At 46.1% G+C, this 18,659-nt stretch overlaps 1 protein-coding gene across 4 annotated transcripts in view; it reads left to right on the top strand.

Moving 5' to 3' along the window:
- Positions 1-18,659, top strand: part of PTK2 (protein tyrosine kinase 2) — a 1,463,565-nt gene that overhangs the window by 86,927 nt on the left and 1,357,979 nt on the right. The window contains exon 1 of one of the 4 annotated variants that reach the window (XM_069621697.1): positions 10,542-10,655. The exons of 2 other annotated variants lie outside the window; for them this stretch is intronic. In XM_069621697.1, coding sequence (XP_069477798.1) covers positions 10,619-10,655 — 37 coding nt within the window. In that variant the 5' untranslated portion in view covers positions 10,542-10,618. Of the gene's footprint in view, positions 1-10,541; positions 10,656-18,659 lie in introns of those variants that run through there. One more of the 4 variants, XM_069621701.1, reaches the window with a different exon arrangement.

Below are 18,659 nucleotides of genomic sequence, written 5' to 3'. Positions count from 1 at the left end.
CTTATAGGTAAAATCCCGGCCCCAGATACCGTGGCTGACACTCCCCACCCTCCATTCCTCATTTCAGTTATAAAAGGTACAGAATTGCTTTGAAACTTATTTGGGACATACGGATTGGGTTCGTCAATCCTAGCTGCATGATCTGCACTAAGACTTCCCCCTAGGTCCTCAACGGGAACCTGAGCAAAGGGCATGTTGTTTACCATGGAGCCTGAATCCGTCCGTTTAACTATATCGAACACTGTGGGCTGTTTGCCCTTTACCCTCCCTTTATGTTTCATTTTGTCAGGCAATCTTAATTCAGAAATCTTATTTAAGAAAACTGGAGCATTAGCTGTTTGTTCTGCTTTATCCCTTTTGATTATTATCGTGAAACTCGTTGGCTGACATGGTCGAATGTATGTTGAATTCTCTACCATCCAACAATCGGCATCGTCCTCGCCAACCAACAAGGGGGACTCCTCTATTAGCACACAATCTTGCAGGTCTGAAAACGCAACCTGATGCACACATTTTCTAGAAGAGGTGTCGAGCACTTCGGTATTGTTTTAAAGTTATTTTTCTTTTGTTTCTTTTAATCTTTTTTGGAAGTTCTAATGTTGTGAGCATCCTTGCTGGAGAAGGCACCATTACTGTTTGCAGGTGGGGGATCACAACATCCCTCAGGTCTATAGTATTAGGTGGGTTAACAAATTCGGTTTGACTCATGTGATTAACCTGAATCATAGAAACCCCAATAGATGCTCCTAAATGACTGTTGGTGGGCCTTGATTGAAAATCGTCCTTTGTTTCCATAACCACACAAATTAGTGAGGTTAAAAGGCTAGATGTATGTAATAGACCTTTAGTGTGTGCTTTTATTTCATTTAACTTATCCCCCTGCATAGACCGCATAATAGCCTTATGACTTTAACAAACCAAGTCCCCTTGTGAGGATACTCTTCCAGGCTTTGGTGCAGAATTAAATGAAACCCCCTGCCTTTCTTCCTCAAGATGCTCCGATAATGCTAGCAGGGAGATCCCTCCCGTCGAAACAGGCGAGTAGTGTTCAACAAAGAATAATTAAGGGCAGTTGGTAACGGTAAGGCCCTTGTTGCCGCTTCTATCCCCATTATTTGATTCTGAATAACTTGAGGTAAAGCATTTATATCCTCCATAGGAATCTGATGAGGGTCATTGGACATGATGCCACGATAAACACCCATAGCATGAGCATTCTTAGTGGAACTAACCCCATCAGATCCTAGCGGCGATGGAGTCAACCGGCTCTGGGGAAGGGGGAAGAGGCGGGCCATTCCGTAGACAAACTGTTCCTTCTTGATGTGAAAACTAGAGGTGTGCTGATAATCTTTTCTTGCGGATGCCATACGTTCTCTTTCCTTAAGGATGCCATACGTTCTTTGTTCTTCTGCATTTTTCCCCAACGTATTATCAAAAAAACAAAGATTTTAAATAATGTATCCTGTAAGAGAAAGCAGATTAGGAGAACGCAATGCTACCTTAGTCCGTTAGCATTTTAACAACAGCATGTTTATCAGCTTTCTGCACGGATGAAAACTTTGATACATGAATACCCCCCACCCCACCTCGCCACAAGCCAGCAAACAGCCAACAACACTCTGGAGGCAATCCGGGTTGCACGTGCGCGGATGCGCATGGCCCGGGCTTTAAATTGTGTGTACGGTGGTTTGTGGGTGGGACTTTAGTACTGTACCCTGCAGTTGTTTTACTGTTAAAGGAAATAACAGAATGGTGTTAGGCTTAGTTCTAATAAATGTCAAGTGTTAGGCGAAGTCCTTTGTCCAGTAGTTAAAGTGGATTAGTCAGTACTCCAATACCTTCAATTTCACACGGCAAGAGAAAAAATTCCGGGAACATCCGGTAACAGCATTAGCAGCCAGGCAGCCAACAGCACTCTGGAGGAACTCTTATGTTATTAGAGAAACAATCTTTCTAAAAATCGAGTGCTTGTTCAAGGTAAATGAATTTTATCTTGTCTGGTTCTTGAATTAATGTTTGCGAAATGCAAACAATTTTAGTTTTTTTTTTTTGTAAATCTTTATTTTTGTAGCCTTAACACAAAACATTGGCGAAAAAGAATTGTACAAACGAGCCCAACTGAGGCTGGGGTGAAGCATTACGTAAATGCAGCAGTGTATACCTTCCATGTCTCTTAGGCGGATGTTGCAGGCACAAACAAAATGTAAGGGGGGATAATCTGTTAATATTTGAATCAAAGACATGCTATTTTCACAAAACCAATAATGATTCTAAATAATTCTCTCTGTCTCTCTCTCTCTCTCTCTCTCTCTCTCTCTCTCTCTCTCTCAGATATTGGTTTAACGCTGTTCATCTGTGGGATTGTAGGATTAAATTCATTGACCAGCGTTTTGTAGTGGTCCGTGTTATCCTCATCATTTGGGTAGGTGAAGATATTTTGCTGCTGGAAGGGGTTTCTCATCCTTTAATGAGTTCATTCTCTGGATGAGGTGCATTGTTCATTTGTTCAAAATAATCAAGTTTCTTAGCTTAAAGGATTTCTGCTTTGAATTTGCAGATTTGGCTTTTGTAGGTGATCTTGTCCTGTGGTTTATTTCTTTGAAGTACCCTATTTCTACTTTTTCAGTGTTTGTGCGTAGGGCGTGAATCATCTTGTTGTTGTTTTTCGTTTTTTTAGTGGACAAAGCTTTAGTTCAAGGGCGTCTAGTGCTTCGATTTTTTCGTGTTCCTAAAATTGCTTCTGGTAGTAAGGGCTTTAGTTGCTTTAAGCTTAGAAGTTTCCAGCTTCTCCTGGCGCTGGTTATTTGTCCTTTTGGGAGTTGGAGTATTGGGGCGTTTCTAGTTGAAGGAATAAGTAGATGTTTGCTTCGTAGGGCCTTAACGAGGGGGGGTGCTTATTAGCCCGCCTTCACAAAATATTGCATTGAGGGTGTGGCTTGCAGTATGTGTCACTCCTTTTACCATTGTATGAAGTGAAAGTTGGCCAAGCAGGTGTTGAAGCTGTTGGTTGCTGACTCGGTTTGCTCCTGTAGTGTTGAAGTCTCGGAGGACCTTAAGATATTTGTGTCATTTTGCTATGTCAGCAATTAAATCTGCAAGGTTTTCTGTCATGGTTTGGTTGCACGATGCAGGTCTGTAAAAAAAAATAGCAAGGAGAGATAGGCTTGGTGGTTGAGTGATGTGGATCAGGAGTCCTTCATAGTCCGGGAAATCCATGTTGTGTGAAATCATGATTTTGAGGTGTTCCTGGTGTGCCACCGCAAACCCCCCCCCCCCCCCCCTAGTATCCCCGCTTGCTGGTCCAGTTGACTTGTATGCTATTATTACCTTGTCTGTGTCTGACAACCAAGTTTCTGTTACAAAGAGCATATTGGTTCCTCATACGCAAAGAATTTTGTGAAACTCGGCTCGGTATTTGGAGATGGAGTGGGCATTGATTCGCCTGCAGTGTATCATGTCTCCTGCCTCTGAATCAGTTGTCCACGTCACTGGAGGCCCTGTGTTGCTGCCATGTTCGTTGTGCATGCCGTGTACCAGTTGTCTGATGCGTGATTGCTTGTGGGGATGGTCAGTTGCACAGAGTCGGATGATTTGCTGTCAGGTCCGGTTGGGTTGTTTATTTCATCTGATCCTTGCAAGAATGTGGCTGATAAAGGGAGAGTATAGATTACGTGTTCTTCTTAAGGTTGTGTAGTTTCGGGCATCTGTGCCATGATGAGTGGGCAGAGGTTCAGGAGTTGGTGCTCTAAATATGTATTTTTGAGTTTGTCTTGTGTAAGGTTGGCTCTGTGGGACTTCCAAGTTTCTGTTGCTTATAGCATGCTGAGCATCTTGATCAATATTGTTCCGGATTTTGTTTCTGCTTTGCTTAGTCTGGCCCTCTGATATTTCTAGTCAACAAACGTCAGACATGCAAACATTATGTTTACTATGGACATTACAAATTACCGAAAAATCTATTGATCTTGGAAACGCTTATGACGTCACACAAACACTGTCCAATGTAAGTACATTGCATTACAAATGAAAGTTCATCTGGCACTGCACCCCCACTTCATAACGCAATTTAAGCATTCAGTGGTAACCTTCTCCAAAGTATTTTTTCCAGTAATTTCATAGTGTTTGTTTATTTTGCATTCTTGGAACTCTCGTTTTTTTGACTAACAGAAGAAAAAAAACTGTGGGTGTGAGAACCGCATTCCTGTGTGGCCGGGTAGGGGTGGGGGCGGGGAGGAATGTGTTCCTTTGTTAAAAACATTCACGCTTTTCTTGCTGAATGTATGTATGCGTGTGGAAAGAACGTGGCTTAAAATCGCAATTCTCTGTAGGAACACTAGAAATTCGAAATGTATTCCATTTATCTTTGAGTGGCACATGCAAAAACTATTTGTTTTCACATCATATGAGGTGAATATTATGTACCTTTTTGAACCTATCTCAAACTTCCCTCTGGAAAGTCTAGGTTATGCCCCTCATCATTATGCGTATGTAGAAGTTCTCAGAATGGCACTGCTCAGCTGATACGTGACACTTTTCCCATCTCAAAATTCTAGTTCATCTATTGCGCCGTATTTGAGATACGGAAAGTACTTTTTCTGCACTTTTGAGTATCAAGGGAAGAAGCACTTTTTGACTAATGTTTTGCCATACTGTCCTTAAAATATCCCGCACAGTGAGTGCTTGTGAGGAGACGGCCTCTGCAGAAAGTGTATTGTATCGATTGGCTATTACTGGTGAGATAGGAGCTACTTGCCCATTGTATGGGAAACATCTGGGTTTTCTTTTCAGGGAGCTGCATGTAGTTCCTGCTCATCAAATCTTTAGTGATATCCTGCACTTGAAGAGCAAATTCACTCCACCCGAAGGTCCGCAGTTCCTGGTTTCTTATCATGCAATGATTGGAAATGTCAGGATGCTTGCATTAAACACTGGGACGTTAATCTGCATTTTGTCATTCATGATAACCTTTTCATTCATAATCACGACCTTCAGTAACCTTTTTCGCCTGTCAGTCAACCCCTGGCACTACCTTCAGGCCCCACATTTCCTGGATTCCTGACTTTGTAGTGAAGTATTGACAGTGACAAATTTGCAGGCGTGCTTGCTACTCCTGGTTGCCTGTAGCAATAGGGGCCACGTTGTATTAGTGTCAAAGTCAAATAACCTATTTTGTGTGAACATTGGAGCAGAAATGGCAAAAAAGAAAAGACGATTTTTCAAATTGTTTGCTGTTGATGTCCCAGCCATTACCCATTTTTTGTATTTTAACAAAAGCTAAAGTTTAGTTTTGTTCCTGCCATCGTTTTTCGTTCGTTAGCAGCAGGCTCTTGTGCACTTCATTGTAGCACTTTTCAGAAAGCTCCCCTTTAATGGCTGAAGTGCGGCTAAAGTATCTCCCAGCAGCTTTATTTCTTTAGTATGTGAGAGCTGCTTGGTAATCCAGGAAGCACAACACAAAATGTTTGCTGACGTTCAGTGGCAAATACTTCATTTCACTCTATTTATATGAAACTGCTATTATCCGGTTATGAATTACCAATGTGGGCAATTGATTTTCGCTGAAGCCAACAGCATATTTTTTTATAGGGGAAGTGGGCATGTATGGATCATAATGAATGAGATCGACAACTGATTTGATATCAACCAGGAGAGGAAAAAATCGACACATGTGTGCAGCAAAGTCTTGCATGGGGCGAATAAACACTCAAGGAGCAGTACAAGATGGGAGTACATGGCATTGCAAGTCCTTTCATGCAACATTTCTCCAGATTCACGGGTGGGACCTGTCCACATCACACAGTACATTTTCGTTAATAACAAGCCGACCAGTTTTTCAGCTGAAGGATAAATGATATTAATGCAAGTTCATCCACCATTATCAACCTTCCCGCCCCCTCGAGCGCCTGCCTGTACCAAGAATGCCCACCCTCCCTGACTCCTCATTTATTGCTTGTTGGTCTCCTCTTCAGGTTCTTCATCAAGCCTCATCTACATCATAGAAATTGAAGACTTGCTGCGTCTGGAGACATTCTTCCATTTCTAGCAGGAGCTCTGCTGTGACCTGCATGCACACCACGGGTCTGAGATTTGTATTTGTTTTCCTTCAGAAACACTATAAGCAACCTATGGCTCAGCTGCATGGTGCTAATAGCAATAACACCCGCAATGGCAGGCTGGAATGGTGCATGCCCCAGGAGTTGGGTTGTTTGACCGAAGTGAAAGGATTTGTGTTGGAGTTGACCGTAGTCAAACCACAAATCGGTTTTCAGTTCGGCAAAACAAATCAAATTTTGCCGTACACCAAACCCCCCCCCTCTTTCCCACACCTACCTCCCCTACTTACCTTTTTGGCCAACACGTGTCTCCTACACCCTTGCAGCGTCAGATCCGTCCCTCTAACCTGGGTCGGATCTGACGCCACAGGATCCCCTTTTCCCATCTTTAAAAAAAAGATCTTTAAGCTGTCGGGTGCGGAGGACACCCCTGCTTACATTATAGTGTGCAAGGTTGTGGAGGACATCCCTGCAGCCCCTTGTTCACTATAATGCTTTGATCAAATTTCCCATTCGAATCCTTTTTTACGGTCAAATTGGGTAAACCGCAGACCCAAGTTAAAGGCTTTGCTCTGGCTTTTAATTTAGGCCCTAGGCAATGACTGGCTGCTTCAGCCCGCCACTATGGGTTTTCTTGCTAAATTTATATCAATGTATTTATGCCAATGCATGTAATCTGAAGTTCATATTCACCAAACCTCCTTTTACCAGGTGAACTGTTTCAAGAGCTGATTAGACATTTAATCTTAAAATGCCCTGCACTTAAAACGGAACCAGGGGAGACGTTTTTGAATTAGGATAGCATTGAATTCAATGCGACTATGTAGCGCTCCGAGAATGTAGAGTGCAATGTTCAGACCAGGTTTCAAGGGTTGCGATAAACACGGAGGACATGTGGGTTTGTTTACATCTATACATGTTTTAATTAGTTAACCAGCCACACGGATGACATTTTTAAATACATTGTAAATTGAGCAAGTATTGTTTTGCTTCACCTTATGTGGAAAGAAATGTTATTTGTTTTACATTCTCCTTGTATATCTTGGCACCAATATGCAATTCCGTATGCACGATGTAAATAAAAATAAACTTGGACTATTTCATTTAGTATGAATCTGAAATGTTGGTGGTGTGATATTCTTTACATGGTTGTTCCGAAGCAAAAGTATGGAAAAGTTGCTAATTTATGATGCATCAAGTCGATCTTGGGTTATGGAGGATTGCGCAGTAGAGCAGCAATCTTGAGATATTCAGCTACTACTCCTTCTGCTGTGCAGAAATGGAAGTCAGGTAGTGCTTTGGTGATTTCATGTATTTCATTGGATGTGTGAAGTTTAGGGAACGTGTTTGTTTCCGATTCCTTCATAGAGCTTATCAAATGGGTATATTTTGACCATCTTTCAATTCCTTATTTTTCATATTCAAAATGCCTGTATAGCTTTGACACAGTATCATGGATCTCATTGGTTGAGTTTGTCAGAAGTGTTGGTTGGCTGGAAGAATTTAAAGAAACGTCCATGGTGATCAATGCGTGATCTGCTCGAGCCAGTGGAATGGGTGAAAGGGTAGGAACCCAACATTCAATAAACAAGAGATCAGTTGCATGAGACTCTTGGTTAAACACCTTTTCCATTTGCATTGTCTATTGATGCATGATTGCTAAAACAAAAAGGTTTTTGATCAAATGGCTGTCATGAATATCAGCCCACATGTTACCTATCCATGAAAAGAACAAATAACTTAAATTCTAGGAAATGTAAGTTATTTATTCAGCTGTGTGTCTTTCAGTTAACGCATCAAATTGAGGTGCCATTTATATTGTCAATGAGCAAATAAAGGGAAGGCAAATATTGAGATATTAACTCTTCGCTGACTAGAATGTTAAATCCAGTAATAAAGATCAGTAGATCCACACCTTCTAATACAGCCTCTTCCTCACTCAGTACTTGCCACGCATGGGGACAGTACCGTAGCTACTTTCACGTGTAAGGCCAGACATGTGATCACTGAACAAGAAATATTGCAACTGGTTACATGGTGGTGCTATGCTGCAAAAGATGGATAGTATAGGTGGAAATGGGGAGACTACATAAAGAATGAAAGAGGCCATACGATGGATGGTAAGAATTAAAGAAATATGGAATAAAAGGATACACGGATGGAATCCTTCCATCCCTCCTAGCATCCTTTCGAAGGGGTGGAAGGATAGATTGGGAGGTGAGAGATGGTGTATATATTGGATTAATGGGAGGTTAAAAAGTAGGATGAGATGACAGATTGAAAAAAAAAGAATGTGTAGAAGGATTGCCAGTTCGATTGCAATGGGAAGGATGTGCATCGAGTGATGGTCAAGCTGTATTTCTGGGACGAGAGGGGTTTCCACAAAAAAAGTGATTAAATGTCTTTTTTGTAGTACTTCAGTTGACAGGTAAGACTCTAAAGTTTTGGGACATGGCCTCTGCTAGTGGCATTTCTAGGGAAATCCTGCTTCTAGTAAATGAAATGTTATGTTAATGGGTTTTATACACCACAGCTTTTGCCATTTGCCTGACCTCTTGGAGCCTATGGTCCTGCAAGAAGGGAGTGTGGCTTGCGGGTGCTCTGTAGGCGGGTTAGTGGGAGTAGAGCAAATGTTGCTATTAGCTTTGCTTGTCCAAGGCAGACTGGATCCAACAATACCTGTCCACAGTTGCTGTGTGCGCATGTCCTAGTATTCAATGACTTTGTGCTTAGCAGACCCGAGCCGTGTCTGGTGAGCATTCACATAATCACTGGATTCAGGCACAGAGCCTGATCCCTGTGTACAGGCAGTGGTAGAAGGTGTCCCTGTCTACAGGTAGTGGTGGAAGGGGTCTGGTGAGCATTCACATCATCACTGGATTCAGGCACAGAGCCTGATCCCTGTGTACAGGTAGTGGTAGAAGGTCTCCCTGTGTACAGGTAGCGGTGGAAGATGTCTGGTGAGCATTCACATTCACTGGATTCGGGCACAGAGCCTGATCCCTGTGTACAGGTAGTGGTGGAAGGTGTCTGGTGAGCATTCACATTCACTGGATTCGGGCACAGAGCCTGATCCCTGTGTACAGGTAGTGGTGGAAGGTGCCTGGTGAGCATTCACATTCACTGGATTCGGGCACAGAGCCCTGATCCCTGTGTACAGGTAGTGGTGGAAGGTGTCTGGTGAGCCTGAGCATTCACTGGAGTCAGACACAGAGCCTGATCCCTGTGTACAGGTAGTGGTAGAAGGTGTCCCTGTGTACAGGTAGTGGTGGAAGGTGTCTGGTGAGCGTGAGCATTCACTGGAGTCAGGCACAGAGCCTGATCCCTGTGTACAGGTAGTGGTGGAAGGGGTCTGGTGAGCATTCACATATTCACTGGATTCGGGCACAGAGCCTGATCCCTGTGTACAGGTAGTGGTGGAAGGTGTCTGGTGAGCATTCACATTCACTGGATTCGGGCACAGAGCCTGATCCCTGTGTACAGGTAGTGTTAGAAGGTGTACTGTAGAAGGTGGCTGGTGAGCATTCACATTATCACTGGATTCGGGCATCTCCTGCACAATAGTGCGAGGCATTAGGATAGATGGTAGAGATCTGGAGATATTGATGAATCGGTGCATGATAGTTTTGTTTGTGCATTTATATACCGCTACGAACCCTCAGGTATCTGAGCGCTGCTTATTTCCCACGGTGTGTGGTGCTCCTTTATCGACCTCAGAAGGATGAAAGGCGGAGTTTGGCCCTGCCGGGATTCAAACCTGCGTCAGCAGGTTCTGCACGGATGTCAAATCGAGCGCTCTAATCACTGTGCTATCTAACCGGCATGGCGGTGGGGACCGGTTTGTGTGGTGCCGGCCCCATGAAGATGGGATGGCAGGCGATGGGTTGCTAGAGTTGGGTTGATGTTGGTTAGTGAATGAGGCTGAGGGGTGGATATTGGTCACAGGATAATGTTGCAGACATTGCATGACCGCATGTGAATTGCGATCATAATTATGATGAAAGGCGCCACATACAAATGACACATTGAATGATGAATTTATGAAAAACCTTCATTGTGTCTTTGAATTCCCAGTTTATTCGTTTTTTACCTGTATAGCAGAGCCCATAATTAAGGTCAAAAGAGCTTCCAATTTCATTGAGTGAAATGGCCAGAGTGTCTCCGTGCTGCAATTTGGGAGTATTGAGATGTGTACACTGGCAGTTTGGCGTTCTGTTTGTATTTTTCTTGTGGTTTGGCGGGAGGAGGCCGCTCCTCGCACACGTTCCCTCTCATGCTCGTTCTGGGGGATAAACAAACCCGGTAATTAATGCCTCAAACGCTGCTTCCTTAGTCACTTGTATCTGCTCTGCCTTCATCGCCTTGTCCTCCTTATCGTCTCGGTTGCGTTACATTTTTTTGAGCGCCGGGGCATGTTGTGATCTGCCTGCTGCTGAGGCATATCTTCGCATGGCCGGGGAGGAGGCGATGAGGCGGGGAGCCGGAGCGCAGCCAGGGCCGTAGTGAGGCGCAGCAGCTTGACGCAGGAGGGTCCGGGCGCATGCACCGCAGCCTTCCACACCACCATGCAGGTCTTGGGCTTTCTGAACTGCGCCAGCGTCGGTAGGTGCAAGCAATGCGGGCCGTGCTTTACGCAAGAAGGGTGGGGGTGTGGACCCGATTTCCTCTTGATAAGATGCAGATGTGTGTAGTCTATTGCCAGGGAAATTGGCTGCGAAGTCGTGCCACTGTTTCGAAGCAAATCTTTACAGTAATTGAATCTGATTTAAAATAGCTTTCCACTAATAGCCTGAAGTAACTAGACGCCTTTGCTAGCGGAAATGGCTGCCTCCATGTAGCACTACTGCTGTTACTTTCCACGCGCACGCTTTCCATGTGGACGGTGGAGCAGGTGAACGGGCGCCTGAACGGCCGAGGCGAGCTTTGTGATCTTGTGGAAAAGCGGCCATGGTCGTCGCTGAAAACTCTGTGGGGAATTAAGACACTTCAGTTCCCGCCTTCCCTTCCTCATGAAACTGATATCAGCATGGTAAAAGTAATATCGGAATGGCCTCGTTCGTTTTAGTTCTGAGGGCTGTTTTATTTTTTAATCATGTTTCCTTTTTCAACCTGACCATGGTTGAGGGATAAGAAAAGACTGTACGGCAATTTGCGAACTTTTGTGTGTGGTAAATGCATGCCATTTTTAGCTGGAGCTTCTACTTTATACAGGACAGGGCTTTGAGTAAGGAGCGCTAAGGACGCTACGCCAGTCACAGACCTAATAAATGTACTTGCAGGCATTTTGTTGAACTTTTGTTTACAGCCACAGCTGTGGGTATGATCTCAATTTTATTTTGGGCTACTTCTGAACATTAAAACACTGCCTATGTTATATTGAGGCAATGGACCACCCTGTCGGTAAAGGACGCCACCCAAGTTAAGAGCTTGTGTGGTCATTTGGGGCGTTTGTGACGTTTCATGAGTGGGGAATGAATTCTTGGGTGGGTGTCTCATGCTGATGTTGGGGGACAATGTTTATTTTGAACATTCTGTACATTGCTAAAAATTCACTGGAAGGTCCCTTGATAGCGAAATAAACCGAATCAAAAGAGGTAGTAGATAAGTGACGCGGAGGGCCTACTAATGGCAAGCAATGATTCCTTTAGCTAGCAGTTTTCATTATTAACCTTCCAAGTCCATACAAATGGCAGTAAGAACACTTCTCTTTTTACCAATTTTTGGCGCGTTCAGCTTCTTATGAGGCTTGAATGTTTTTCGAAGTTTAGGGCTTTATGCTCTCAACGTCCTGCCTCTGTGAGATTGGTGTGTGTTTAGCTTGTGCAGTACATTATCTAGTGTGATCTGTCTACGTAGGTTGGATGAAGGCAGGTTCTTGTGGTATAGAGATCTGTAAGAAAGTTTTCCTAGGTAGAGTTGCCCTTTTTCTCTAGTGTTTGTCAATTTGTTTCCTTGAGTGCCTGCATGATCAATAACAACATTTGGCCTTGTGTGCCATGTGTAGGGTTTGGTTGTTTGTGAGCTCAGACTAGCATGCCTTGTGCTAATTGTTTAACATTGTTTTATTAAGGTCCAGTTGCGTGAAGGGTGAGACTGGTAGGGGTCATAATCTGGTGTCATTTGATTAGCATCTGTGGTGGTGGTTGGGGGTCAGAGTTGTCTTCTGTATATAGTATATCGTTCAGATTGTGTAGGGTTTGATTAAAGAAGTGCTTTTTGGAGTCTGAACATGCGTGTGTGAGTGATTTGTGGAATGTTTGGGGGGTTACTGTAATGTGTATTGTGGGAGGGATTGTGTTTGTCAAGTAACACTCCAACGCCTGGTTCTCTAAGGAGCTGCTTGACCAACACACAAAGAAAAGGCTTGCCCTCTCGGCATGGAAAGCCAACCCATCTGAAGCTACTAGAAGTGCTTTGAAGGCCATCTCTAAATCTTACAAAGCTAATATCACCCAGGTCAAAGCCGCGTCATTCAACTCAAGGATCAATGATGCTAAATCCGGGTACAAAGAAATCATATTCAGAGTGTTGTAAAAACCGTCCACTCCTCCACCCACTCTCCTCAAGGACGAAAGCTGGTGTAACAGAATTCAGTCTGCCATTTTAAACAAGCTCAACACTCCGCAAACTAAAATACTGGTCCATCAAAAAGCTCTAACCTACTCATAGTCAACATGCACGGTAAAGCGCCCAAGGTCACCAAGGTAGAGTCCTCCCCTCCTTTTGACTTTAAAGATATGACCGAATCAGAAGTTATCACCCTGCTTAAGTCCATCAAACCTAACTGCAAGGGGGATGCCTGTCCAGCCCAAATCATCAAAGATTTGGCACATATCCTCGCTAACTTCCTAACCGCCTTCATTAATTCATCCTTCCAGGCAGGCCATGTTCCTACTGGTCTTAAGGAAGCTTGGGTACGCCCACTCCTTAAAAAAAACATCCCTTGACCCAACGGTCCCAGGGAACTAGAGGCCCATCACCACTGTCCCTTTCCTACTAAAAATCCTGGACAAAGCCGCCTACCTGCAAGTCCAAGATTACCTGGAAGCGCACTGTCTCCTCGGCCTGCGACAATCTGGCTTCCGCCCAAGACATGGCACCGAAACGGCGCTCTTAGACTTGAAAAATCAAATGGACGATCTTAGAGACACAGCCAAAACTGCGCTCCTTCTGCTCCTTGATTTATCTGCAGCGTTCGACCTGGTGGATCATAACACTCTCTGCCACCATCTTGCTACTGCGGCCAACTTCTCTCCAAAAGCATGTGGCTGGATCATCTCCTTCCTCCAAGACATAGCCATGAAAGTCTTTGCCACGCCAAACCATATCAAATGTGGAGTTCCACAAGGGTCATGCATAGCATCCACGCTCTACAACCTCTTCATGAGGCCTTTGTTCAGTATCCTTGACTCCCTGGGCGTCTTGTATACCAATTATGCGGTTGACACACAGATACTAATCCCACTCACTGGGGACTATAAATCAGATATGAACACCCTCGCCAACATCTACTCTACTATCCAATCCTAGATGGCGGATAACTGGCTATGTCTCAACAGTGAGAATACTGAACTTCTGCTTATCGGTTCGCCCACTACCTTGGGAAACATTGATCAACAGTACACCTCATTCACCATTTATAATATTCCCATCAAAGTATCCAACAACAGAGTTAGAGTTTACCTAGACTCAGATCTTACCATGGATAGACAAGTGAATGCCATTGCCTCCTCCTCAGCCTATTACTCCAAAGTTCTTAACGCAGCCAGACCTTTCCTATCACGCCAAAACTGCCTCACCATTGCCCTGGCAATAACTGGATCAAGGCTCGACTATTGCAATGCCATCCTCGTAGGGACCTCCTGCAAAAACCTAGCCAAACTCCAATTGGTTCAAAACAACACCCTCAGGGCAGCTACCGGAACCTCAAGGAAAGACCACATTTTCGAAGTAAGAAGGCAGGCCCATTGGCTCCCTGTCAGAGAGAATCTTCTTTAAAACCCTCTCCCTCGCACGTAAATGCCTCCATGATCTTGCACCCCCTTACCTTTCTCATTGAATTGTAAAACACTTCGCCATGAGACCTCTTAGGAAGGTTTATTCCAACATGATTCTCACTCCCAAGAAAAAGAGTCCGCACTGGGGGCTCTAGTTTTCCCACAATGGCTGCATCCCTTTGGCATGCCCTTCCCGAACGATTGAGTCCTACCAAGCCTTCCGCAAAGCAATTAAAACTAAGATTTCTGTTTGAATTCTGTGCATGACACTGTGTAATAATGATTTCATCTCTTTATGTATCCACCTGATCTATATGTAGTTATCTATTACCAATGTACCATTTGCCTGTAACCAAGAGACCTCATGGTCACATGTGCTTCACTTAATGAAATCCTCTTACAAAATCTCATGTAACAGCGCCTTGATGCCTCTGGGCTGTAAGTGCGTTATACAAATGCAAATAAATAAGTGTAGAACACGTATGTATGGTATTGGTGTGAACCTAGCTGGAAAGTAATGGAACGCTGTATAAAGGGGACAAATCTGTGGCTTGCTAGTAGGGAGCAGGGGCAGTAGAATGGATGGGAACACGCCTCGGAAGAGGGTGCTTTGTACAGCTAGTGGATGTTGGGAGTGGTATCTAGTTTAGATATGGTCTGCTTATAGTGACGGGATAGTTTTGATGCAGGTATGGTCTGTAAGATCTGTGTGGCGCTTGCAACCGATTATGGAAGTGGTTCAGTGAATATTGGGGGGGTAGACATTGAGCCTTTTCCACATCACCAACACTCAATTGTCTGCTGTTAATATGTAGGGAAGGGCCCTGCCTGGGCACCCTTATGATTTGTTTATCCAGGGTATTGATTCTACTGTATTTTGTTCTGCAACAAATGTATGTCTGTTCTTTGCAGTGTCCGCAAAGGTGGTTGGATTAGGTTGTTTGTGCGGAGGTCCTTCTTTGGTCTTTTTTCTTATAGCTCAGGTCCAGCAAGACTTTCCTAAGTGTTGGCCTCTTGGAGCCCCGGGGGTGAAAGCTTAAGACTAGTGATGGAGAAGGAAGGAGGTTTGTTGACTCCCAAGTACATTTGTATTCAATGCAGGTATATTATTATACCCCTACGTCCTGTCCCCTTTCCTCCATACTTATGGGAAATCTCTCCGTCCTGTGGGATGGGACCGGAGCACTTTGTAAAAAGCATCCAAAAATGTTTCCCAAAATGTGTCCTTCCTCTCTTTCTTGCACGGGGCCTGGCACGCGGCCGTAACCCTGCCCACCTTGGCTCCGCCCATCAGTCCTTTTCTCCGCTCGTTCGGGACTGGACGCACTTGCATCCTCGGAAGATTTTCTTCCCTTTTCTCCTCTGGCTCTCGCTAGCGATCATGTACTAGTCTGTCTATGTCGTTCAAACTAGACTTTCCAGATTGTTCATCGTGTCACCGTCGTTTCGCGAGGGTAGATCCCCATCCTCTTTGTTTAGAGTGCTTGGGTCCGGATTACCGTTGGGACTCCTGTTTTTACTGCGACTCCCTTTCGGTCTGGGCACTTCAACATCGGTTGGAGCGGTGGGAGGAGGTGTTCCGACGAACTCCTCCACATTTTCAGGCGTTCATCGACGAGAAGAAGAAACACCCGGTAAGTTCTTTACTTTTCAGAGCACCCCGGTCGGGGGATACCTTTCCGGGTTACTCTCGGGCGGGAGGGGCGTTGATCGCTCTGCCACCGGGGTTCGCCCTGAGGTGCCCGTTGGGCCTAATAATTGTACCAGAGTTTTCTCTGAGGGTCTCCGTAAGGGGCCTGTGGGTACCGGAGTACGCTCCCAGGCCCCTCCTGTGGGGGGTGTTTGTGGACCCAGTTCTACTGAGTCGTGGGGTACCGGAGCTTGCTCTGAGGCCTCTGTCGTCTTCCCTCAAAAATAAGACCGGGGTGCGCCCTGAGGCCTTGGGGCTTGCTGTTACCGAACGGATGTTCGAGGCCCGTGCAAATAAGGCTGTTACCGGACCTAGGGTCCGAGGTCCCTCGTCCAGAGGCTAAAGCTACCAACAGTTCTGAGAGGCCTGACAAGGCCTTGTCGGTGAAAGCTGTTTCTTACAGTTCCCGCTCTTGCGGTGACACCAGACCTGTTGAGGGGGCAAAGAAACAAAGTTCTTCTTTTACTGGCACTGCCAAGGTCCTTCCTTCAAAGGCTAATTTGGCGGTTGGTATGTCACAAAAACATTCCAGGCCTCATAGTACCGGCTCTGCCGAGGTCCCTTATGTTAAGGCTAAAGTTAAGACCCCTGATCCATCGACGGGGACCCCTGCCTCACTTCCTCACGTGCTGCAGTTCCCCTCAGGTGAGGACAAAATGGCGCCCATTCCCACCACGACCGCGGCTGCATTTTGGGTGCTACCCCTTCAACTACGCCATCGGCCTCAGGTGTAGGGCTCGGCCCCTTGGATGAACATAGTCCCTTGTGCGCATCCTTATCGGCCAGTTTATGACTGGAACGCTCGGATGCCTCTTCCGCACAATATTTTGTTGCCTGCAGGATCGGCACCGTTGATTTATGTGGATACGTCGGTGGAGGGACCAGTGTGGCACCCGTCCCTGTTACGTCCCTGGATTTGTCCACCTCATGAGAGGCCCCCTCAGGTTCCGAAGGAAGCTTTTTTCGGTACATTTCAAATGCTTATGCGTACCAACCCCATGAGGGAGTATTTCAAAGGGCTTTTTAGGGAGATCTGTCCTCCCGCGCCTCCGGCTCCACCTGTTCTTCAGGTGGTTATGCCGGCGCCTCCCTTGCCTACGGTGCCTCCCCCGACTCTTCCGCCTTTCCCCCATTGTCCCCTGTGGACAAGGCAGCACCTGACATGGTTCAGCAGGATCCTGATCTGTCGGATGACGCACAAGGCGATCAGAACAGCGAGGATCTTCCCCGCTACATTCAGAGCTTTTCATGACCGGGTAATGGACATGATGAACTACTTAGATTTTCCAGTGCCCGAGGCACCCGCTTTCTGGGGCGTTCACCCTGTCTCCCTTGCAGCGTTCCGGCCTGTTCTTGCAGAAGGACGTTCTGGCCGAGGTCCGCAGAGTCTGGGAAAAGCCACACTCTGGACTTTTTGTCAATAAGAAAATTGACGCGAGATACAGGCTGCATTCTTCGGAAGAGGTGGCCCTGTCATCTTGTCCGCCCCCCTTCTCCACAATGGTGGCTGTGGCCACTTTGCAGTCCAGACCTGCAGCATCCTCTTCCACAACGGCTACTCGGGTTCTGAGAAAGGAGGACAAGCTCCTCAACTCCCTCTGGAGGAAAATCTTCGCCAACTCGGCCTTGCAGCTCGGGCAGGCCAACGCTGAATTGATATTAGCGGGTGCTAACATGCAGATGTGGAAAGGTCTGTCAGAGTTTGAGGAGTTTTAAGACTTTAAAGGAGGCTTTTCCGACGCCAGGGTCTTGACCCAGGATCTCCTGGAGGCTGCGGCTCACCACGTAGACACCTCGGCTCGGAGCTTTATGCTGGGGGTTGATACCTCACGGCAGGCGTGGCTGCATGCAACTAAATTCTCAAAAGTAGTACAGGACAAGGATTTGGACCTTCCGTTCAATGGGAAGGAGCTCTTTCATGCTACAACAGATGTAGAGCTCACCAAGACGAAGGATAGCACTCGGACAGCTAAGTCCTTGTTTGTCCTTGTTTGTCCTTGTTTGTCCTTGTTTGTCCTGGTTAAGGCTCCTTTCAAAACCCAGAGACCGCTGTCGCAAAGTCGACCTTCCTCTCGCTTTAGGGGCTTCCTCGACCGCAAATCTCCGAGTGGATACCCCTGCGGGGAATAACCGCCGTAGGCAACAATGGACGCGGTTTTTCGTCCGCTCCTCAGCCTCCTTCTCAGGTTCAGGTGGCACCGCCACCGATAAACCTACTAAATGAGGGTTTTCCGCGCTCGCACGAGACCCCGGTCAGAGGACACATTACGTCTCATTGGGAGGCGTGACAGGCCATCACAGAAGACAGATGGGTCTAGTCAGTCGTTCGAGCGGGCTTCCGCTTACCCTTACCCCACCCCTCAACCCTCCTTTTCAGCGGTCAGGCTCGCCCTCCCTTAAAGCCGAAGTTCAGAAACTTCTGGACCGCAGAGCTGCGGAACCCGTTCCCCTTGGGGAGTGAGGGGAGGGCTTCTACTCCCGGCTGTTTACGGTGCCCAAACCCAACCTGGCTGGCCTGCGCACCATCCTAGACCTTTCCCAGTTCAATCTTTTCCTACCCCAAGAGAAATTCAAGATGATCACGCCCAGCCAGATAAGGTCCTCCTTACAGATGGGCGATTGGCTCGGCGTGGTGGATCTTCAGGATGCGTACATGCATATCCTGATTTGGAACCCACACAGGAGATACCTCTGCTTCTCTTTGGGAGAGGAGCACTTCCAGTTTCGAGTGCTTCCTTTTGGCCTCAGCTCGGCGCCGCGTTTCTTCACGAAGATGTCGGTGATTGCGGCCTATCTTCGTCTCCAGGGTATTCATGTGTATCCATATTTGGACGACTGGCTCTTACGCAGCCCTTGTCCGCTGGCAGCAGCGGGCAATCTCCAGTCTCTCCTTCAGCTCCTGTTCCCTCTTGGGCTGTC

The sequence above is a fragment of the Ambystoma mexicanum genome, chromosome 5q (assembly GCF_040938575.1).
Source record: "Ambystoma mexicanum isolate Mex_15411 chromosome 5q, UKY_AmexF1_1, whole genome shotgun sequence".
NCBI lineage: Eukaryota > Metazoa > Chordata > Amphibia > Caudata > Ambystomatidae > Ambystoma > Ambystoma mexicanum.
Note: the sequence above shows the minus strand (reverse complement) of the source record. Positions and strands in the feature narration are given on the sequence as shown.